This window comes from Tremella mesenterica, assembly GCF_000271645.1.
Source record: "Tremella mesenterica DSM 1558 unplaced genomic scaffold TREMEscaffold_12, whole genome shotgun sequence".
Taxonomy (NCBI): domain Eukaryota; kingdom Fungi; phylum Basidiomycota; class Tremellomycetes; order Tremellales; family Tremellaceae; genus Tremella; species Tremella mesenterica.
The window spans coordinates 659,593-682,855 of NW_006711236.1; the positions used below are offsets into that span (position 1 = coordinate 659,593).

Genomic DNA, 23,263 nt, shown 5'->3' on the forward strand with positions numbered 1-23,263 from the left:
GTTCTTGGGTCGAGGAAATCCTGTACAGCAGCAACGTATTCTGGGTTCGCTGAAATGCCTGATTTTGAAATTACGTACCCGAGAAACACCACCGAAGTTCTTTCGAACTCACACTTAGCCGCCTTCACAAATAATTTAGCTTCCCTAAGTCTTTGAAATACCTTTACCGTGCACCTTCTAAGTTCCTCCTTAGTCTTAGCATAAATCAGAATGTCGTCGATGTAGACTATGACCCCTTCCCCAAGCAAATCCCTAAAGATATCGTTCAAGAAGTGCTGGAAAACAGCAGGCGCATTTCGCAAACCATCCCTAACTACTAACGATTCGTACATCCCGTATTGTGTACGAAAAGCCGTCAGATATTCGTACCCTTCCGCGATTCGTAACAATTGATACGCCCCCATCAAGTCGAGCTTCGTGAAATAGTTTGCTGTACCTAATTCTTCAGTGATTTGACTGATCAATGGAAGAGGATAAACGTCTGGGATGGTAACTTCGTTTAACTTCCTATAATCCGTTACCATCCTCCACTGTCCTTTTACCGTTTTGGGAACCATGAACATAGGTGACCCATACAGCGAGTTACTCTTGCGAATTCTACCAGCCGCTACCTCCTTATCCAGAATCTCCCTCAACGCTTTTCTCTGATCTTCAGCTAACGAGTACAGTGGGGCCACCTTTAATTTCGCCCCCTCCACTAGGTCCAGTCTTAAATCATAACTTCGGTTTGGAGGTAACGTCTCCCCTCCTACCTTAGGGTTAAAGATATCCAAGAAACCGTGGTACTCAGAAGGTACCAACTCCAACAGTTCTTCTTGTTCCTCCTCACTAAGTTCGTCTTCCAACGCCGAGTCTCTAGGCCCTAAAACTTCTCCTTCCTTGAATCCAAAAACTGCTCCTAATTTCTTCTCCTCTCTTCTCTGTCTACCCGGGATCTCTATCACCTCTCTCCTAACATCCAGGACCACTCCCGCCTTCTTCATCCATTCCCATCCTATCACCACATCTGCATCACACAACTTCGTGACATCCAAGCGAATCACACGAACTTCGTCCTCCTCTGACACGCGGATCTCTGTTTCAACGAACTTCGTGATGGGGCCTCCTATACTTTCTGAACCATCGAACATACGTACAGGTACTTCCTCTGGGTATCTCGTAACTTCCAATCCTAACTCCTCCACTGTTTTTGGGTTTATATATGAACTAGTCGCTCCTGAATCCCATAAGGCGACCACCTGGGCCCCTTTTACGTTGATTTTTGTTTTCGGTTGTCTCGTATTAGTGATGGGTATCGTAATGAAATGTCCGTCTTCGTATACACATGGTTCTGCTACTGTCAGCTCTTTCCTGTTGATATCAGAAGGAACAATAGCAGAGAGGACAGTGAAATGGACCCGCCGACGTTCTCTCAAACCGACGGGTCCAGGCCTTTTCCCTCATCCACATCCTCTCCCGCGACCGCATTCATCTGCCTTGGCTCCCCCACAGCCACTGCATTTCCTCCTGTTCCCCTATTTCTTGAACTCTTCCACATCTCCGGAGGATTCATCTTTCCTAGAGCTACCTTAGCCGCTACTAGAGGACAATCTTTCACATAGTGTCCCTGGCCACCACACTCCAAGCACGCTCGTTCGGCCCTCCATTTTTCTCTCTGGTCGAAACTAGGCCTAGGGGTAAGAGGATCCCCTTGCTTCCAACCCTGTGATCCTGTCACTAAATTACTCCGAAAAGGAGGAGGAGCCGACACCGAGGCCACAGGTTTCTTCGCGGGTGTCGTCGATAACTTCGCCGTCAATGGTACGAAGTTAGGCGCTCTTCCCCAATTTGTTTTCTGTCCGTTAGCCTGTCTTTCCACCCAACGCTCGCTCATCCTATTATCCAGTTTGATCACCACTGCCTTCAGTTCTTCCATAGTCCCAATCTCCTCTCTCCGGGAAAGCTCGTCCTTCATAACTTCGTCCAGCCCGTTAATAGCCTGAGCCACTAACATCTCCTCCTCACTCCACCCTAATATAGCAATATACTTTTGGAATTCAGCAAAATACGCTGATGCTTTCCCTTGCTTCTGTTTCAACTCCCTCAGCCCCCGAATAGCCGTACCCCTCTCATCTGGATCACCGAAGTTCTTCTTCATCCAAATAGCGAACTCAGAGCGTTTTGAGAGGAAAGGGGGAAGAGGAGAAGAAAGAAGATGAGGCTGCACCGCCAGCAGTGCAACCCCTCGTAAGAACCCTACCATCCACAACACACTCTGCTCCTCACTCTCAAATCTATCCTTCATCACGCTCAATGCCAACGAACACTGAGTCAAGAACCCAGTGAGCTTCTCTCTTGACCCATCGAACTCGTCAGGATCCTTCGGTTTCGGCGCTCGAGCTGACGAAGTTGTCGCCGATCCTTCTCTAGTTCCCCGCTGTCCTCGACGAAGTTCCTGTACTATCTCTGTCAAAGCCTCACTCTTCTGGTTGTCAGCCGTCTTCAACTCCTTTAGAGCCCTCATCATTTCCACCAACATCCCATCCCTAACATCCTCTTTAAATCTCTCCGGTGAATTCCTTCCCCTCGGCCGCGATGTATACGAACTTCTTCCACCCGTCGACCCCCCATCTTCTTCCTCTAGCCTTCTCCCTTGATCATCCCCTCCAACCCATGGATCGTCCAAGTACGCGTCAGAAGGTGGTTGGGAGAGAAAAGACGAATCCCTAGAACCGCGAGGTTCTAGGTTACCTTGATTATCTTCTTGTTCGTTCCTCGACATTGCTTCAGCCGTTCTCCTCTCTCTTTCCTTTCCTCTAGTCCACATATATCTTCCCACGAGTTACTGGAGAGTCGGTAAGGACGATCTCTGGTACTGTCACAGGGTTGTTTCTTCCTTAACTTCTTAGGACCAACGGCCAATAACTTCGTGGGCTTCGACCTTTACCAACTTCGTTGCTCGAGATATGAAATAGGTGACAATAACTTCTGGGTGTAATAACTTTGTGCTTAACTAACTTCTATCACTAAGACAACAACCAGAGATCGTCAAAGATCTCTGGGAACTTCGGCCCTTAAGTACTTCGTCCTTCCCTAACTTCGTCAACGCAGAACTTCGTTCAACCCGACGTCCCGAGCTTCGTACCTCGCGAACTTCGTCCCCGACGAAGTTCGTGCCTTCCTAACTTGGTATCCTCCTAACTTCGTATCTCCCTAACTTCGTATCTTCCTAACTTCGTATCCCCCTATCTTCCTACATGACTAACTTCGTCCTCGACGAAGTTAGCCTCCTAATACCCTCGTGGGTGGTGAAGTTCATGCGAACTGGGTCGTTGATGGCGAACTGATGTCCAAAGGAACTTCGTTTGATGGGGAAGGGTAATGTCACGCGGCGCCGCGTGACATTCACATCCAGCAATCCTTGATTGTTGTCAGTAGCGAGAGATATATTCAGTAGAACCAACCATTGAGTTAGGGAGAGCTACCACCGAGCAGTTCGACACACCATGGTGAAGTTAGCCGCAGTTCATCAACGATCGCCTTATCATTTACCACCCAACGTATTACTATGACGTACTTAGCTGTAGTTCCCCCAACCACCACCCTATCTCAGTGAGACATCAACGCCCCAGTACAATGTAGTTAGCCGAGGTTTGTTGACCGTGGGTCAGCAGAGAAGAAGAAACAACAATTGTGACAAAGAGTGACAGAGGGGAAAATGATCCTACTGACAATTTGGCACTCACGGGTTGACACTATTGGCTCACACGGCACGGATCATGACATTTTGGACATTCCCTTGGGTGCGCCCAACTTCCGGATGAGCCACCTCAGTAGAACCTGTCCGGCTGAGTCTTTGACTTAGCAATAGCTTCATAATCTTTGATTTGCAGCTTGAATGAGCATCTGATGGTTTTTAGCATACGTTTCTCAAAACCAATTGATGTCGCACCACCTGATTTGGCTACAAAGCTCATTGGTACCACATTATTGGCATTACAAAACTTCTGTGAGGTACAAGTAGAGAAGCTTACAAGTCGTTATCTCTCCACATACCTCGCCAGGATATCAACCCCTCCGTAGCCAATCGCCAGATACTTACAGTATGATACACTTGCTGATGACGTATAAGAAGCCCGGTGGAGTCCAAGTTTCATGGCCCCACTGGAAACCCTTCCCTTGATGTTTCCATAGCTTCTCACAAATCTTCAATACCATCAATGCTTCTCACACTTTGTAGGCTGTGCGGATCAACATCAATGTCCCGCGCCTTCGCCTTTCCCTGGTTTTCCTCTCCCCCCCCCCCCGCGACCGAAGGACCGGTGGACGAAAGTCTCCGTACCCTCCGTGGGCGCATCAACAGGGCTATAAGTACCGCCCTCCACGTCGTTCTTGCCACTCGAATCTGAACAATCGAGTTCTTCAACCAACTACCATCAGTTGATCACCATGTCAGGTCGTCCGCCCACCGCCTCGCCCACCGCCTCGACGCCCGTCTCGAGAATGGTCCTCAGTCGGTTGTTGAGACTGGCTCCAAAGCAGGAGACTCTCTCTCTCTCCGATGAAGCACGCCTGTACAAAGCCCTTGAAGGCAACGTCTGGCCGTGGTCCCCCTCGTCAAAGAACGCCAGGTTTCAATTGAATAGTTATCTTTTGGACCCAACAGCTCTTGGAAATGCTGCCTCCTCCCTTCGACGATTTGACTCTCAGTGGAAGAAGCTCCCCCCACTGACAAACAACGTGTCAGTGAGTATACTTGGGTATATGGAGGTGTGGACATGGTTACAGACACTAAGGGGAAGGATCACTGAGTGCATGGCTGTCAACTCAAAACCACAGCCCGGATCTGAGATGGTCCCACTTTATGTACCAAATACGGTCATTGAAGCTATCTCGACAGGGGGCAGTATTGCTGATGGGTTGATGACCTGTCTCACGTTGCAGAGCGCTACTGGAATAGCTGGCCTCCTACATGTAATTGCAACTTGTTCAGGTACCAAGTGTAAACAGCAGCTCAATGTACTCCTTGATACAGAAACCCAGGCAGACGGGCCCATAGAAGGCAAATCAAGTGTGCTCAACATTGACAAACAGTGGCAGACACTGGTCAACAGATGCACTGGAATAGCTACGCCTGAAGCTCTTGCTTCAAGCTCGGTCTCCTCCTTTGTCAAAAAAGTGAGTCAATTCGCCCTCCCAGGTGCTGACAAACTTATTGGGTGGGGCAAGTTGCTGGACAGATGTCTGGATTGTAGGCTACATCTACCAAAACCAACAACCAAGCTTTTGGACCGCATGACGCAAGCACATGATGTGTTCCTTGGATCCTTCACAGCCAGTGAAAAGCAATGGACATTCAAGGTGGAGAGTTCATGGCACCCCGGCAAGGACGCTTTGATGCAAGGCGAATACTTTCAAGCAGCACTGGCAATGGTGACACATGATGGTGCTGATTATGCAGAAAAGGTCTGTGATTTCATCCAAAAGGGTGAAGCCTTGAAACAATATGAACCCTGGGGTGCTGAGAGTAATGGAGAACAGACCGAGCTAAGTGCTGAAGAGAAAGGAGAGATAACTGATCCCACGGACACTTTGAGCGGCAAGGGGAGACAACACAACAATGGCAAAGCCAAGTGCAAGATATTGACCCTTGCACACATTCCAGGAAGGAGAAAGGTCTCACAAGAACCTCCTGCACCACAGACTAGCATTCAGTCCTTGGTGGAAATGGTCGAGTACCTTGGACAAGAACATAAGAAACATCCTAATTTCAAAAAGATTCTCCAGGATCTTGTGGATTGGAACGAGAAGTCAGGCTGGTCAGACCCTACTGAAGATCCGAATATCACTGTGACATCTCAAACTCAGAGTGGTGACGTGACTCCGGCACCGACGATCCACACAACAAGTGGAGCGGGAATCTGAGCCTGTCACGCACCGGGACAGACGTTGATCTGCGGCTGACCGGTATTGGACTCAAGAAGACTTTGAGCGTATCAACGGCCTCACTTTGGGAAATGGCAGTAATACAGGAGAAGTACACGCAGTACTGTAGATATCATAGTGACGGATAGGAATCATGCATGGAATGATGAGGCAACTGACCGTCAGTTCATGATCATTTTTCGCTTCCTCCGCCTGCCCGTAGCACACTTGTGCGTAGCACTTGAGGCATGGCGAGACTCACATCAACTACTACCGGACTTCGAGGCTATAACTATCTTGAGTTGATCGACTTCCCTCTGCAATTTTCTTTTTCCGAGCCAAAGCCATATACACGTGACTAGGAGTACAATATTAAGGACTCCCAATCCGATAGCCACTGTATTATGAGCTGCATCCTCTTTCTTCATAGTCATAATCTTGCAACAATGACTAATTTATTGTGTTACCGGAGGACCAATCGTAGACTGTAAAGACGTGCTGGGAAACGATGACAAACTGTGTTCGACGAGAGAAAAACTTACAATTCCTCCCTGCAGGTGACAATTTGTGGTAATCCGACTCGACGGATGTGGTAAATGACAATGCACCACCATCTGTGCTTGAACCTCCGGCCACAGTAGAAGTGGGTGCTACTCCCGCGGAAGAACCATCCGCCCGAACGACATATTTCGGAGATGGCAGGATCATGATGACCCGCCCTGCGGATCGTTTTCAGTTTTGATTGTATTACAATGTCGTTTTTGAGGTTCGCAGACCTGCTGCAGATAATTTGAAGAGTCGGACAGATAAAAGTTCAAAATGAGATTGTATCCTTCCCCAAGTCGAGACGTGTTGCTCCTGATTGAGGATCGACCCTCCTTTGCTAGTCCGACGTTGGCGCGCGTCTCAACTCCTCCCACCCAGGAGGGTCAAGTCAAAGGAAGTGGACGAAAACGAGACTCATTCGTCCAAGTCGTCGATGACGAGTCGATATATATAGAAAGTGAGAGTCGCGAACTTATCGGTACTTTGGTGAAGACCTAACGTTTGGACATTCTCCATCGTACGTATTCCTCAGGAAGCACATCACCCCATCGACCGCCCACGGTGCCGATGGGTCCAACGTTGTAAAGCTCGCAACCGCGACGAGGAATAAAGCTGAAGCGCCAAACGTCGGCAGGAGGGAGGGGAGCGTCAGCCGGAAGGCCCTCAGAAGGGCAAGGATCGGTAGGCAGGACATGATGGAGGACTAGAGATAGGACAGCGTGAAGAAAGTGCAGAGCAGGGGTCGGATGCCAAGGAGGGTCAGATAACGAGGCCATACTATAAAGTTAGCTTGCTAAAACTGAAAAAGACGAGGATAGGAAGGTCTCACAACCGAGGGATTTGTGTGGTGTCAAATGTGCTTCGAGATTTGAGAATGCCGGCGTCGTCCCGGAAGCCAACTTCTATCGTAGGAACTCCAAGTAGCCAAGATTGAGCCCAGTGTTTGAGCATTTTCCTGACAGTGAATGCGGCACATGACTACCGTTGACAGCCAACTCACTTATGAAAGATGAGGTCCTGTTTCTCATTTTCAATGACCTTGTTTGTCTTCAGCTCCATGCACTTGTCAAGACCAGGATGAGGAGAGCCAATTTCGGCTGACATATCAGCACCGCTATGTCTATGAGACAAAATTCACCTTGGACGCAGTCAACCTCGCCTCCCAGACAGAGTGGAATATCCCCAATGGCCGAACGTATTACGCTACCCGTCAATTCCCACTTGTAAGCAAGCGGTGGCAGACGCACTTGCACCACTATCTCATTAGAGCTGCAGAAATTCTCGTCATTTAGCAACCAACCTGGACCTTTGTATTGACATCCCCTGACCATCCCGCGGGATCATCGTTCTTTCTGTCTTCCCCAGCAGCGGGTACTGTGGAGAAAGCCTCGAAGGCATAACCCATATATGATTGCCAAGCCCAAGAGGACTGCTGTTTTCGTCTGACCCGTCAATTTCTTCGGGATAGCCTGGAAGACTGGTGGATTGGCTCACCTGTCTTTACGCAAATCGGGAGGGTCGTGTTGTTCGATGTAGATAGACCCGTCCAGTGCAACGGCGGTCATCTCCCAACCTTCGCGTTCTTCAAATGGAGCGGTCATAAGCCTGCCCATGAGCAATGTGCGTGCAGCCTTGGACAGCGGTGTAGGGCCACGAAACATCTACTGGGGGCTCTTCTGACATGATACAAGGGAATGCTGCAGCCCACCTGGTAATCATACCCCTCCAAGTGATGAATCCGCCCCTTCTCTCTCCTTTCTTCCCACTCCGCCATACGTCTTGCAGAGCTACGCAGAGACCATCCAAATGTTCGTCCAAGTTCTCATCCCTCTCTATCTTCCTATCAAATCCATGATTGAGGTCACAGCCTATCGGAGCCGGACGATAATAAGCCATGCTCTGGTCCCCATGCGCTATCGACCGATCGGGCAAATGCGAATACGTGGTGATGAGAGCTGGAAGCCTGTAGAATGGTGGGGAAGCCTGAAGCGAGCGAGGGGGCAGGGGAAGGAAGAAATGATGTTTGGCTGCGTTTACCGAGGTCATGGTGATAAGGTGATGGAGAAGAAGGGGAGGTAAGATGGTAAGTAACTCAGTAGGGAGATGACGTTTGTAAGGTGGTGGTGATGGAAATGATGTCAGCTTTTAAGGTACTTGAAATTTATCCTTCCAAGCTACTTCGTCTCCACATCTCTCTTCATCTCTTTCATTTGTAGCATTTTCTAGTTGGTATCCGCCCACACGACAAAACAGTCACTGTACTGTACGAGTACCAACGAGCTGCTTTGGACTCATCACCCTTACCACCTCCCCCTTCGGCCGCCCCGGAGCTCCTTTGTCCACTTACTGCGCCTCCCCGGACTCCCCGGTCATCGGTTTCCAAGTACTTATGCTATCAACCAAAATGAGTTCTAGGTAAGCGTTTCCTCTTGGTGTCTCTTCTCAGAGCTCATTTTTACTAGGAAAAGACTACAAACCCCGTCTCCTCCCCGTCTGAACCACACTGAGGTGGTGGAGATGACGACCACCTTAGGCGCTGCAGGAGCCGTATTGCCCATTCCACAGGGAGAGATACACGTCAGACCCTATCGTTCAGGATCCAACTCGCAACTCAAGTTAAGCTTCACACCAAGGGTCTCAAGTTTGAACAAGGAGAATCTACGATCACAGACCGACGAGTTTAGGGGGTTCTTTACCTTGTTCTGGATAAGTGAGTATCGCTCCATTCCACCCACTCATCTACCCCCTCACAGAATTTCACAAATGGACTCCACCATCATGTTTTACGACAATTTCAAGGTCTCAAAACAAGACTATGGAGCTCATTGTCAGGCCTCGGTCTTCTTTTCCTCCGTACCGTCGTGCAATCATGGGAAGAGAATCGAACGCCGCTCTCATGGACTTTTGGAAGACTCATCACTGGAGACGTCATCGTTCTTGCCTTTGCCGACTTTTTGATGTCAGTGTCAATGTTCTTATGTGTGACCCTCATCAAATTGGTTCAAAACGGACATATCCGATTTCATCCCACTGGTCTCATCATACAACATACCTTTCAGACATTGTACCTCGCCACGGCTATATGGTGGGGTTATCATCGACAATGGTATTGGGTTCAGTCTGGTTTTTTAGTCTTGCGTGAGTCTTTTTCTCGTCTGATGCATATTCTCTCCCAGTACTCGCTACTCTCTTGACTCAGTATCCCCTACCCATATTACTTCTTCGACAGCAGTACACTTGATACCGTAGGATCAACCACCTTGCTGACGACTAGATTGTCTTGCAAATCTGATGAAGATGCATTCTTACATGGCTCACAACGGCATGTTGTCCATGGTACATGATCGACTTCAAGAAGAACAAGCCACTCTCGATCAACTGGTCGACTCACTTCCCGGTGGACGAGAAGCTGTTTTGGCAGAAGCCGCCGCCCATCAAGTAGAGATCGAGACCAAAGTAAAAGCAGAAATCACTCCTGTGGCTACTCCCGCTGTTTCCCTCCCTGGAACTCCATCTATCACCGGTATGCCTACAACCAATGGTCTGACCTCTTATGAAGATCCCGCAGAGGCTGTCAAACGACATATGGGCTTAAGGTCAGAGACAGCATTGGTCACTGCTCGTAATACATCACCAGAAAAGGGTTCCCCTGGACCAGAGTTGCGGAAGAGGAATGCTAAAGCGGCAAAGAAATCATTAGAAGCTTTACCTGAACCTCAGGCGGATTTACCTCAAGGAACGAGTTTGGAGCCTTCTCACACGACGACTCCGCATGCACGGAAACCTCCTCATCCACTGGCTTGGTCGAGTCACGAGAGAGTGGCTTTGTTGGCTCAGAATATCAGTGCTATGCAAGAGGAGTTGAGGAGCAATGGAGCAAAAGGGTTGGTTTGGCCACAAAATGTCACGTATCGACATTTCTTCGAATACATCTTCACTCCGACTTTGGTGTATCAATTAGAGTATCCTCGGACGAATACGTGAGTATTCAGTCGTCCCCCTTAGGTATAGATTGAAAATGACGCTGACTATGACAGAATCCGACCCCTGGTGGTGCTCGAAAAGATAATCGCAACATTCGGTACCTTCTCACTCATCTACACTATCACAGAGCACTACATCATCCCATTCACTCCCAAGCCAGGTGATTCGTTGTTCAAAAGCTATGTGAATTTGGCATTACCAATGATTATCAACTATCTCTTGTGAGTGTCGCCTCATCAACCATTTACTCGATCTACTATTACGATCCTCGGCAAAATCCCCCGTCTCATCATTACCTACCACGATGAGTAGGTCATTCGCTGACAGATAGAATCTTTTAGTGGGTTACACAAATCTGACTAATAGTAGAGAAACTGAGCGAGCAGTATAATCTTTGAATGTGTCTGTACTGGATTTGCCGAGTTATCATAGTCAGTTATAAAGTGATCTTTACTGGCAAGCTGACAGGTAGTTTTGCCGATAGAGAATTTTATCAAGATTGGTGGAATTCGACTACTTGGGATCAATTTTCACGAAAGTGGAATAAACCTGTGCATGTGGGTCACTCTTCATCTGTTCTTCTACCTCCCACTCACACCATGTCATTCCGCCATCTTCGAAGCCCCATAAATCACCTTCGGGTATCTGATCGAACTTCCTACCCATTCTACAAGGCCAATCAGTCATTTCAACCTACTTGATGTCTGGTTCGGTAACTTTCCAATATCATATCAAACTATCGTACATCAATCATATAAGTGCTGAATGAAAAATGAGAGATACACAAATGTTAGAGAGAGAATTAAAAAGAAGAACATTCATTGACACCCAGACATTCCTACTTCGTCACGTATACGCATCCACCATGGACTCTCTATCCCTTTCTAAAACTTCAGCAACATTCGTCACTTTCCTTCTTTCTGCACTATGTCACGAACTCGTAATGGCCGTCGTGACTAAAAAAATCCGACCATATCTATTCCTCATGCAAATGGCTCAATTACCCATGATCGCCTTGGGTAGGGTGGGTTGGGTCAAGAGGAGTAAAACGATTGGAAATATCGTTTTTTGGTTAGGACTGATGTCTGGTTTCCCACTTTTGTAAGTTTTGACCAATATCTTTCGTAGTTATTTCACATCAACGTCTCTTACCTCACTTCACTTTGACATTCATCCTACGTTCGCGCTCCTTCATACCCCTCTCCCTACCTTTGACTCCACCTGCTATAGTCACCTCTTTTGAGTCATGATCAAACAGCCCGGCGTGACCCAATCTTTACTCATGAACACACTTCTGGTCATGATCCTACTTCTGAGGAGAAGAAGAGCTTGTGTCACAGTCTCAGGGGATTTAGACAAGAGAGGGATAATGATTCGGTAACCACCAGAGCAATCTGTTATCTCCGATACTGACGATATACATGCATACCCAATGAGTCAAAGGCAAGATAGGCATTAACATGACATCTGACAGCTAGTTTCTGAAACACTATAAACACATTGATTCGACGTTAAACTAAGGCTATCAAAATATGAGACTACGTATCATGAACAGAATACACCAAGATAAAAAAAACCTTATTCCTCTCTCTCCTTATTGACACATATCCAAGAATCTACCACTGACATTTATCTCAACAGAGGGATTAGATCAGTCCCGCTGATAATCCCGTAGAATTTCATCTCTTTCGTCCGACTTTAAATCATCATGTCATCATCATATCCATTACCTCCGCTCTACCCCCAAAAACCCAGGAAAGAAAGTCGAGGAAATCCCAGATCGATTAATCGAGTGATAGTAAGAGATCGAAGTAGAAAAGAGGTATCTCGAGGTCGATGATGGAAAGAATGAGAGATTTAGTGTTCACTACCATGAACTGATAAAGAGACTGAATGAGGTGACATGGGTCTAGCATGTTCTTCATAACTCTCTGGAGATTCTTTATCTTCATATCTCCATCCACCTTGAACACCCATTCCTTGAACTCCTACCATCTGTCCGGGTGGAGGAGGCGCGGCATAATGTCCCCAAACTGGTACGTACATCGGTTGAGCTGATTGATGCGTTTGAGTAGGGTTGACAGGGACGTAATGATATCCTGGTGGTAGGTATGCCGGAGGGGGAGGGGGAGGAGGGGCTGAATAGGTAGGTTGAGGATAAGGATAATAAGGTCTTGAAGTCCCATCGTATGCCGGTCCGACGGAAGGTCCAGCGTTGGGTGATAGGAAAGGAGAGTCACGATGAGGAGAAGAAGTACCGATCGCCAATTGTTTAGAACGGGATGAAGATGTTGATTTGGTTTTTCCACTAGCAGAGGGTTTCTTGGTTGGGGCGTGATAACCTGGTGGGTTGTAAGACCCGTTTGAGAACCAACTTTCACATCCTGCTCGGATTGCCCATTTTCGTGCACCACCAGATTGGTCACCGAATGGTCGAGGGAGTTTAACGAAGGCTTTACACATGGAGGTTTGGTGGCGAACTCCATTGTATATCTTCGTAGGGTTTTGTCGGTAGTCTGAAAGTCAGTTTACTAAACATGTACGGATGATTGACTGTTCGATGGAGAATAGTCATAGTGCTGGTTCAGATGTGAAGGGTGGTATGGTGGAATGATGAAGCGTGAGAATAGTACATCGCATAAGATGTAATGAAGAAGGAAGGATTCGCCACCCGATCATCAAGTGACAAGGTGACGAAGGGGTGAAGTCTAGATGCGGTATTTCGAATAGCACCGATTGGCCATAGAAGAACGTGAGAGGAGGTATAAGTGGATTGGGAGATCAAAACGAAAAACAAAACTCACAAGCATAACGCTTCTTGATACTATCCGATATCTCTGAAACATACAACTGATGTGGTGGTGGTGCCAACAACAAAGCCTCCCCAATCAAAGCGGCGTATGACATCGGAGGTCTAGGAGCGGGTAATTCTCCTGGAGCCAAGATAGGTTCTTGTAACTTTGGAGGAGAAGACATTCCCCAACCGTAGTACTGAGCTTGAGCGTGAGGGTCCAGAGACCAAGAAGTGGCGGAAGGGTAAGAGCACGAGCTGTCGAAGGAAGAATCACCGGTGGCGTTTTCAGTACCAGCGTAAGAATTGTTTGAAGTGGAAAAGGACAAGTCGTCGTTGTATGGGTGAGTGTGAGTGTGAAGTGGAGGATAAGATTGAACTTGTTCAGTCATGGGGAAAGACGATGACTGTTCAGAGGACGGAACGACAGAACTTGTTGTAGTAACAGTTGCACGAGTAGCTTCGTTTGGGGCGGAAGTAGAGGTGGATGACGCATGTTCTGGTGATCTCACCGCCCCTTGTTCATTCGTACTCGCCGCACTCCTAGCATTCGTCCCTGTTGACGGAAGCGCCCCAGCCTCGTGGGTTTCGTCACTCACAGTCTGACCGGTGGTGAAAGCATGTCGCCCTTGAGCCGATGGTACCGAACTGATGGCGTTTGTAGCGCCGGGTCGGGACGAATCGGTCGCTACGACTGAGTTGATGGTGGGGCGCATGGAGATCTGCATAGAAGAAGTGAATCTTCGTGCCCACGAGGCAGGAGAATGAGGTTGGTTGGGAGTTGTAGCATTGTAAGATGAAGAAGGGCGTAAGATGGGACGAGGTTGCGAAGTTGCGTGAGAATGAAGTTGATTACCATGTTGAGATGATTTCGAAATGTAAAGTTCAGGGTGAGAAGAAGGAATAAGGGTTCCACATTGGTCTACACCACCGGACCTGATCGGCATCAGCAACAAAAAAAAAAGAAGAAACATGTTTGTGTGAGAAAAGGTCCTTTTGTCGTCTAGGACAGATGGTGAGAAGCTTCTGCGAATCTAACATTTGACACCTTTCAAAGGAGTCACACCTTGATATGGATAAGAACAAGGACAAAGGAAAAAGGATTCCAGGAATGGGCGAAGATCCAAGGAGGGTGAAGTAGATAGGAGTCATAAGACATAACCGTATCAATCTGATGGAAGGAGTGACACCAGAAGCAAAATAAAAGATGGTAGCGAGGGACAAAGTCGAGAGAAAGTAAAAACAAAACTCACATTGGATTTCCATTCTCATTGACGATCATCAATCCGCCCGACAAACCGTATTGGCGTGGAGAAGGCGTGTTTGGATAAGAAGGCATGTTAAGAGGACTTGGAGAAGAGGGAAAGTCTCGATTCAAAAATGAAGGGAGGGATGTACTGATGTTGATCCTACTCCTATCTTCCGTAGAACACAATGGAGTTTGTAAAATGTCGTATGAGGGTGAAGAAGAAGATAGGATCGGCGATGGTGTGGTGATGGTAGAACGGGATTCACTCGTGTTGGTACCACTACCGTTACGTGAGATTACAGACAGACTGAACCCGGCCGTATGATAGGAATGTGAGTGTGAGTTTGAAAGAGGAGTACAAGGTTGTTGTTGTTGAAGGATTGGTGTGGTAGAAACGTGATGTGTGGATGTTGGTGGTGTAAAGAAACTCGAATCGAGTGGGGAAAAAGGTTGGTTGTCCTTGTCAATATACGTCCTTGGCCAAGTTGAAGGACGCGTCTGGTTTCTAGGTGTCATGGGCATACCCTTGGACAGACCAGGTGTGGGAAGAGAAAACATGTCGCGGTTCGGGATCGGTCACGAAGGTTGGTTGTGTGTGTAAAGAGAGGAGGAAGGAAGAAACGATTTGAGTGTGGAGGATCGACGAAAGGGAAAGTCAAGATTGTGTGGGGGATGTGTGTATTTCTTTATTCATGTATGTATATATCTTGTCCTCGCCGGATGGTGAGAAAATGATGGCGTCAAAGATTTGAAAGAAACGTCCGATAGATAGAGAGAAAAAGAGAGCCGGGCAAGCCGAAGGCATGAAAGCAGTGAAGTGGGGGGGAAACTAGTACAAAGTCAGCATCCGCACTGTAGAACTACCGAGGTGATCCATGATCCAAGAAAAGATAGATGAAAGAGGTAGGGGGGAAAGAGCACAAGACTTTGTGTTCGGGCGATACGCCGACGCCGGCCATGCCGGATAGAGATCGGCGCTTGATCTTTTCAACACGTTGCACGTAAGACCGGTATACAAATGGTCAAACGGCCGTCCTCGAGGATGAGAAGGGATTGAAGGGACAAAGAAGCTTTTGGTGTGTGTGTGTGTGTGTAGGTAAATTCTTTTTGATAGAGCATAATAGAAAAACTCACGATCATAATATCAATGGGGAGAACTAAATGATGAAATCAATCGTTCGATACTTTTCTTCCATCTCTTTGTTCAAACTTTTAACCCTCGAGGCAAAGATGGAGGGAGGGCGTCCAGTCCCGAATTACCGGTTCCTTCTAATACGCCTTATGACAGAGCTTTTGTGTGTGAGAGATTTCTTGATGGACAGATCAGCGTCCATCATTGCAAGCTCCGATACAAACTTCGGATACTCGTCACTCATCTCCCCTCATTCCCTCCACATGGACGTGCATGAGTTGTGTGTTCGCATTTGACCCGGATGCATGTGCGTCCCGTGCCCCATGGTCGACCGTTCCCTATCTGCACGGTCATTTGCCCGTGCTACTCTGACTTGTCTCTCCTACGTCGGGAACACGGCCATGAGACCAAAGACGATAACCGCCGTATGGAGAACCCGCAGAGCGGAAGACGAAAGAGTTTGTGAATTGATGAAGTGATGGACGATCGAAGATCGTCTGATGGGGGCTGTGAAGTTGAATCAGGGGTTCTGTTAGCATGGCGTTAGTGTTTGATCATCAAAAACAGGGGGGACGCCGGTTGGAAGATCGCCGCGCTCAGACATTCGGCCTGAGACAATGACATTTCCAAAGACAAGAAGAAGAGTGACAAAAGAAAGACGTCAAATGTCTCATGCTAAGACGTCTGAAAGGAGGGGTCGCACAGATCAAAGAGGACAAGGTAATCTGTGTGTGTATGTCGTGAGAAAAGTGTGTGTGTGTGTGATTGTGTGGGAGAGATCGACATAGGCCGTGCCACCACCCTTGATAACGCTCGAGCCCCAGAAACAGCTTCGAATCACAGACGCCGATCGCGTAGGGCGGATCTTCTAAAGGCGCACGAGCCTGCATGATCGCGTCAGCGTCAGCGTCCGGGTCCCTCAACCCTCCACCAATTTTTCCCACGTTCGCTTCCCCCTCACCCTCTTTCTGTCTTCTGCTACTCCGGCCTTGACCGTGTCTCTCCACCCTCTTCACGCCACTCCCCTTGGTTTCCGTTGGACTGAGTGCACAAGTCGAACATTGTCATCCCAAAGTAAGGAAACTTTTGTCATAGTGAAACAGGCACCATCACCCTACTCCCCCTCGAGTCCGTGCGCATCAGCAATCGGCCGGATCGAACAGATTGGACATTTCGGCCTCCGACCCATCCGAGTCTATCTCCGGATCTACGGTACCAGACATTCGCTTGTACGCCGAAAGACCGATAGACATTTTCATTGTCCGAATGGCCGTGGACTATAATGTATGTGATGATTTGCTGGAGTCTCGGTGAACGCTCGTGCGAGAGCAAGTGTCGATCACCGTGAGACCGATGCATTTCGAAGACAGAGGCTTTATCCATTAATGTCAAGTTTTGTCAAAGCAGATAAGGTAATTTCAAAACATGAACCGATGGCCGATGACGAGACCGATTGATATGGATTTGACCAGCGCGGAGAGGTTGGGACGGGGTGGCGTCGACATTTAAACTCGGAATTGACGCCAGGATGATTGATGGACAAGATCAAAGATGGCCCTGGATGATTGAGATGATAGCATCTGATCCGAAATTGTCGGTCGTAATCGGACACAGTAGGGGATGTCTCACCCCTACATCGTGTAATTCGCTTTCATACGCCACATTGAACGCATGCTGAAGACATAGGTGGTGCATGTCATTTTGATGAGAGTGGGCGTCGAAGGGTCATGAGGTTTTCAAACGTTTCGCGGACGGCGAATCATCATCTTCATCGTCGAGAGGATCAGCCCATGGAGGTGAATCGATAGTTATCGAAGGCCGTAACTCGGGGCTGAGACCAGGCGATCGACTTGACGCTGTTCCGCGCTTTTGATGTCGTGACAGGTCGGATTTGTCTGCCTCGACTTCGCGGTCCGAATGGATGAGAGTTTCGCTATCGCCCTCGACCCGCGACGCGTTGGTCTGCGCCCTTTCTGGAGCTATTGCGACTCTTTGATCCGTAACAGCCGCGACTGATGTCTTACTCCCTTCGCCCTTCTTCAATCCTCCCACCAAAAACGGTTTGTTGAATGCGTCCACTAAGGAAGTAACCTTGGCCGCACCTAGGCCTTTGACATTGGCCAGCACCTTAGGGGGTTGTTTGGCGATGTTCGCGAATGACTGGGCACATCAACACCCTTTTCTCGCACACGGTGGGCCTTCGAACAGATTGACACCGAGGAATACAGAAGATGGATGATCAGGGCGAATGAAGGGAAGGAGATAAATGACTGGAGATCAATTGAACCAGGAGAAGTGGCTGGAAACATGGACGGCACCTGTCGAAGTGAGAGGAACACTGAGGAGGACCGGTAGAAAAAATAAAGCGTACCCCAAATTGAGCAGCCAGATTATCCGCATCCGTCTTATTGACCTTCTTTCCACTTGTCAACACATGTTGCAACTGATCATGATACGTCTGATGAACTCTTTCCTTCAAGGTATCCGCTGACTTATGTTCGAACGCCTTAAATGTTGTCAAGTACTGAGCGACCTCTTCGTTTCTGTACATCAGCACCACTAGTCTACTTGGGACGCTCATTCTGGCTCGTGACATATAAATGGAAAGATCATAAGAAAAACTAACGACCAAGCCACAAAGACAGTAAAGTCATTGACTATGGCAATCTTGCTTATTTCCCTCAATGATTGCTGATGTTCGTTCTGACATCAGCACAGCCGCCTTATCGAACCTTCTCCCATAATCCCCATCCTAAGTGATGGTTGTCCGAAGGTATGAAGGCATATGTACCTCGGGGAAATCTATGACTTACGACATCACATAAGATGAGCATTATTCGAAGACTGTACTTATTTCTCATCTTCTCGATTCTCTGATGGATATATTCAGGATGGAGTCGGTGATATTTCAGACTTATTGTCAGCTGCAATCTTTGTCTTCGAAGCTAACATGACTCAAATAACTATCGACACGTGAAAACATCTTGAACATGACCATAGATCTTCAATCGCAATATGGAGGGCAGGACAAGTGAGAGACTCACCTGAGGAATAAAACCCCATTATGTGTTCCAACTTGATAATCCGCTACCACATCCCCTATCTCTATGCCGACGTTTTTGATAGCTTGCAACACTGGGTTTCTTCTCTTTGTCGTCAACACCTACGCCAACCTCTCCTCGGACGATGAACTCTGCGCGACATCTTTCCCCTTTGAAAAACATCTTCGCTAGTGCATTTCTCGAATCCCCAGGTGAATTGAGATAGTAGAAAGGCTAAGATACACAGTGAACTCACTTGTACAGCATTATAAACTATCGCATTCTTACTAGCCACCGGTCTGTTCACCGGTTTTCCCGCAACCTCTTTCTCCTTCTCCCCGCCCCCCTCTTTCTCGTTTGTTTTTTCCTTGTCGCTTCCCGAGGTCTCGGCGGGACCCGGGGTTCCAGATGGTCCCGACAGTAGGGGTGAGCTACCTGAGGCATTACGCATAGAGCCCAGCAGCGAAGATGCTTTTTGGAACCCGGGTACTGGGGGTCGAGAAGGACCAAGAGAGTCCATATCGGACATGTCGAAACTTTCCTCTTGCCTCTTGAGATTCCCGCCGGACCTGCAGATACCAAACAGCGTCTACTGAAGGAATGAGAGAGGAAAGGTTGATAGGTGAAGATCTTTCAAGAGAAAGGTTGACGACGGTGACGGTGACGGCGACGGATGACGTGTATATTTCTCCTTTCCGTTGGAAGCGTCGTTCGATCACCCACCTGTGATTTTGCAGCCGGTCTCATCCAGTAATTTAGACATCTGCATTTTAGCCATGCATATCATGGTCCTACTTCTTACACCTAGGTCTTGTCTCCAGAACCTCTGGATGACGGCACGTAGACTATCACAAGTGATAGAGCGTCTCCCATCGGTGAGTCTGATGAATGCTCCCCATGAACTCGAGATTCGTTGTCACTTCTCTGGATCGATCCCCGAGATCACCGATTGATCGAGGCAAAATATGTACAGTACATGTTTTATCAGCGAACATTCCTACCATTGGTTTTCATACTCTCACTATGCTCCTCTCTCCTATCATTATTTACCCTCTCCTGCCATTTCTCCCCCTTCTCATAATTTTCCGTATTTTCCACCGTCGTTCAAAACCTACTCATACCTCTTTAGATCAACCCCATCAACCTCTACCCTCACTTCTTATCCCTTGTAATACTTCCCACTCCCGTGCTCTTCCTTCGACTTCATCTCACTCTTTCTCTTATCCCCTTCTTTATGTGGGAGTCGACATTGACGCTTTATCTAATGGATCACTCAACAGCCCGATATTCTCACATGATCGACGTCTAACGGTTCTGGGTCTCAGATCTAACGGGTACCTCTTCCCTGGAAGAGAAACATTTCGAGAGAAATTGGAATCACTGTTATCGAAACATGATGTCCTCAAGGAGATGATAGGGAAAGTATGGTTGATTACTATGCCTAGTTATCTAGGGTTTGAAGGGATCAACCCTTTGTCAGTTTGGTATGTCTACACCAGAGAGGGTGAGCTAGGATGGGTGATTCTGGAAGTGCATAATACTTTTGGGGAAACGTGAGTAACTTTCGTCTTTGTCGCGCCTCGTTCAGACATGAAGTTGACGGAAAAGACACGCTTACGTTCTCAAAACATCGGACGCGAAGGTGATCCCTGTCGAGACTGAAGTCGATAAATTTGATAAAGTCGGAGCTGTCGATACGTCTAAGAAAACGCAACATAGGTGAGTATGACCGGATGATATATGTGATAGCTGATGATGAAGGGAAAATATTAGATATCATTGGTGTTTCCCAAGAACATTCCATGTTTCACCTTTCAACAACAGAAACGGATTCTACGAACTCTTCCTCTCCAATCCATTTCCTCTCTTGTCATCGGACTATTCTCATGGTTCTGTCTCGCCAGACTCTTCGCACTCAAATGTTCAGGTTACAGACTCGGAGACAAGAGCTGATCAACCGCGAGTCGACATCCTTCTTCGGCTTCTCACACCGAACAAAAAGTTCAAATTCCAAGCTTCTCTCTCTTCCTCTCCACAATACGAACCGACATCCCTCTCTGATCCCAATATACTATCAATCCTCAATATCCTCTTCAGATGGCCATTCGAGCTACTCTCTACCACCCCACGGATCCTGTATCAGGCCTTCAAACTACAATACCACAAAAAGCTCGCGGTGTATCCTCGTCCAGAACCTATACACGACGACAGCCACGAGGAATGGAATCCACCTCAAGAGGATCCGGGTGGGGTTGGGACACCTCTGAGAGGCCTGGGCATCACGAGAATGGAGAAACTAGCAAGATATTTGATATTCACGTGGGCCAAACAAAGGAGTGATGAGACGGGGATTGGGATCACACTGGGATTCTCCGATATCAAGGAGGTAGTCGATTTTGGGTTAAAAATTGAGGGGGAGGGAAAGGCGAAACTCGATTTGCATATCCGACATCCGAAAGCTTCTCTTCACCTACTCACCTCCCCGTCGGCCGCTTATTTCCTTGTGCTCGCGCCTGAACTCTCGACGACTATCTCAGACCAGAGACTGTTTTTGGAGTTCTTCGCTCCGGCGATGATCAGTGGCTATCTGGGTGGTCTGGCAGATCACGTGAGAAGACGTTTATTTCTTTTCTTAGCTTCGCATTCCATCTTTCCTCCGGAACCCCACATCGCAGTCCAGACATCGCATTGGTACTCCTCCTCGACTATATGGAGACAGTTAGTGTCACTTTTGGTGGTCGTATTGACATATCTGGGATACATGCTGGAGGAACGTATCTGCACGGCAATACAAGTACGATTTGTGCCTGGTCGGGAACCATGGAAGATCTGGGAAAGGGCTCTGGGAAGAACATATGAACATGAGGGTAAAGAAACCATAACGTGTTTGACGACCGGAAGCAAGGATGAGGGGAGTCTGACGTATGTATGACCCGCATAGGTTCAGTATCATGAGCTGTCGGATGGCAAGCAATAGAAGATGCATAGATCCGCAGAGAGCGTCACTATGGTTTATCCTCATGCACCTGTCATCTCAACCTCGCTCGAGTATCTAAGAAGGAGGAGCACCAGCACCACGGCCAACACCGCCGAATTTCTACTCGTCAGCGCTGCTTTCTCTACATCTCCATGACAGCTCAAATGCAAATGAATGACGTGTCGAACGTGCGATCACGACACAGAGTAGATGCAAGCGTTAGATAAGGGAGAGAAAGACAAACTTACAGGGGTGTATCCAGCACCTGGAGCTTCCTTCTCACCAGCATCATCACGACGCCTGTACTCCCTGTCACCCCTCGGGGCCCTGTAGGCACCGTCACCACCACCATTTCGACCACCACCACCGCCGCCGCCGCCATATCCGGAAGGACGAGTAGGAGCACGAGCGGGTTTCATGTGAGTCTGCGGGACAATCTCTGAAGGGATGTGCAACCATTCACGCAAGTAGGCGAGACCTTCTTCGGTGAGAGTGTAGTAGTACCACTGCCAGCTGAACTGAGTCTTGACGTATCCTTTCGAAGTGAGAGATTGCATAGCTTTGATGACTTCGAGGTTGCGAACGGCGGTGATTTCCGGGTGAGCGGGGAGGTTGAAATCCTTAGGTGCGACGAGGACACCTTCCTTGAAAAGGTTTTCGTAGATCTGAGGAAAGGTCAGTCATGTCACCCTCAAACCTTGCTAGCTCTTGTCATTGCCTCACTCCTCAAAACGACCGGGCAAGTAGAGATGAGTAAGAAGCAGAGGAGGGATGTGAAGGGGAAAGGAGCAAGACTGGATGAGGAATGAATGAGTCACTTACGGTACGACGGTTCTGCTTGGTAATGAGCATCTTGTCTCAGTGGTCTGTAAGTCCAGCGAGCAGAAAACAGGATCGAGGTGTGCTTGAAGTGCCGCTGACTTCGGCCTACCATCTTCAGCAACCTCCTTGCTCATCAGAAGAGAGAAGCTGTACTCACGTATGCTTCTTGTGATGAAAAAGCAAGCTGGAGAAGAAGAGCCGGGGTCTGCAGTTTCGATACCTTGTAAAAACGAAACTCCGTCGGGATTATGAAATATGGCGGAATTGCCTGCTACATGCCTCCACCGGGGGTATTCCTCTTCACGCGTCGTGTCGTAATGTCGGTCGCGTCGATTTACTTTTGGTTCAAGAACCCTGAGATTAACCTCACACCCTATATTTTCCCGTTCCCATGTAGGTGTCCCACTGTCTCAGCATATCGTCACGGCCAAATGACGCAGGTGATATGCTTCTCTTCTTCAGTCCAGCCGCCTCGCTGCGGCATCCGGCACACTCTTCCTCAGGGCGACTGGAACTGATATCTGCGGTTATGCAAAGAACAATCTACTGATTCCAATCTCATCTGACCTCACCTGACTATTGCTCTGGACCTGTCTCTAATCGGTTCTTTCCCCCCTCTATACACCTCTTCTAGACCTGATTGCATGTCGCTAGACGACTATGCCTCCTAAATACCCTTTCAGTCGTACTCGTACCGCTCAATCTCAACCCTCTTCGACTCCCTCCGCGTCTTCTTCCACCCCCAGAGATGTCGATCCTAACACCCCCATCGTCATCTCTGCCTCTGGACGAGCTCCTCCTTCTCCTGCGGCGGCAG

At 48.1% G+C, this 23,263-nt stretch overlaps 7 protein-coding genes across 7 annotated transcripts; 3 read left to right on the forward strand and 4 right to left on the reverse strand.

Annotated features, from left to right (window-relative positions):
- Nucleotides 1-4,428: 4,428 nt before the first annotated feature.
- On the forward strand, nucleotides 4,429-5,904 carry TREMEDRAFT_64920 (uncharacterized protein; the record flags this gene model as incomplete). The annotated part of the gene is made up of 3 exons (XM_007007090.1): nucleotides 4,429-4,725; nucleotides 4,768-5,157; nucleotides 5,263-5,904. 3 exons carry the CDS (start codon nucleotides 4,429-4,431, stop codon nucleotides 5,902-5,904), a joined length of 1,329 nt encoding a protein of 442 aa, XP_007007152.1.
- A 1,040-nt stretch (nucleotides 5,905-6,944) lies between these two features.
- TREMEDRAFT_34408 (uncharacterized protein) lies at nucleotides 6,945-8,496 on the reverse strand (the record flags this gene model as incomplete). The annotated part of the gene is made up of 7 exons (XM_007006948.1): nucleotides 6,945-7,227; nucleotides 7,280-7,405; nucleotides 7,451-7,547; nucleotides 7,589-7,670; nucleotides 7,751-7,892; nucleotides 7,945-8,055; nucleotides 8,159-8,496. The coding sequence occupies 7 exons, from the start codon at nucleotides 8,494-8,496 to the stop codon at nucleotides 6,945-6,947; spliced, it is 1,179 nt and encodes a 392-aa protein (XP_007007010.1).
- A 471-nt stretch (nucleotides 8,497-8,967) lies between these two features.
- On the forward strand, nucleotides 8,968-11,539 carry TREMEDRAFT_34263 (uncharacterized protein; the record flags this gene model as incomplete). Its single annotated transcript, XM_007006930.1, has 7 exons — nucleotides 8,968-9,160; nucleotides 9,283-9,588; nucleotides 9,725-10,430; nucleotides 10,488-10,655; nucleotides 10,818-10,865; nucleotides 10,907-10,991; nucleotides 11,267-11,539. 7 exons carry the CDS (start codon nucleotides 8,968-8,970, stop codon nucleotides 11,537-11,539), a joined length of 1,779 nt encoding a protein of 592 aa, XP_007006992.1.
- A 339-nt stretch (nucleotides 11,540-11,878) lies between these two features.
- TREMEDRAFT_74635 (uncharacterized protein) lies at nucleotides 11,879-14,564 on the reverse strand (the record flags this gene model as incomplete). The annotated part of the gene is made up of 3 exons (XM_007007167.1): nucleotides 11,879-12,950; nucleotides 13,239-14,161; nucleotides 14,479-14,564. The coding sequence occupies 3 exons, from the start codon at nucleotides 14,562-14,564 to the stop codon at nucleotides 12,292-12,294; spliced, it is 1,668 nt and encodes a 555-aa protein (XP_007007229.1). The 3' UTR covers nucleotides 11,879-12,291.
- A 3,097-nt stretch (nucleotides 14,565-17,661) lies between these two features.
- On the reverse strand, nucleotides 17,662-18,757 carry TREMEDRAFT_23521 (uncharacterized protein; the record flags this gene model as incomplete). The annotated part of the gene is made up of 5 exons (XM_007006900.1): nucleotides 17,662-17,766; nucleotides 17,978-18,149; nucleotides 18,233-18,309; nucleotides 18,420-18,519; nucleotides 18,651-18,757. Coding segments are annotated over 5 exons (561 nt in total), but the record flags the coding sequence as incomplete, so codon positions are not given.
- Nucleotides 18,758-19,670: 913 nt separating this feature from the next.
- TREMEDRAFT_34086 (uncharacterized protein) lies at nucleotides 19,671-21,579 on the forward strand (the record flags this gene model as incomplete). Its single annotated transcript, XM_007006907.1, has 4 exons — nucleotides 19,671-20,200; nucleotides 20,256-20,345; nucleotides 20,421-20,536; nucleotides 20,597-21,579. The coding sequence occupies 4 exons, from the start codon at nucleotides 19,671-19,673 to the stop codon at nucleotides 21,577-21,579; spliced, it is 1,719 nt and encodes a 572-aa protein (XP_007006969.1).
- A 30-nt stretch (nucleotides 21,580-21,609) lies between these two features.
- TREMEDRAFT_45490 (uncharacterized protein) lies at nucleotides 21,610-22,630 on the reverse strand. The gene is made up of 4 exons (XM_007006981.1): nucleotides 22,604-22,630; nucleotides 22,447-22,551; nucleotides 21,873-22,289; nucleotides 21,610-21,744 (listed from the first exon to the last, which is right to left on the reverse strand). The coding sequence occupies exons 2-4, from the start codon at nucleotides 22,474-22,476 to the stop codon at nucleotides 21,700-21,702; spliced, it is 492 nt and encodes a 163-aa protein (XP_007007043.1). The 5' UTR covers nucleotides 22,477-22,551; nucleotides 22,604-22,630; the 3' UTR covers nucleotides 21,610-21,699.
- Nucleotides 22,631-23,263: the final 633 nt, after the last annotated feature.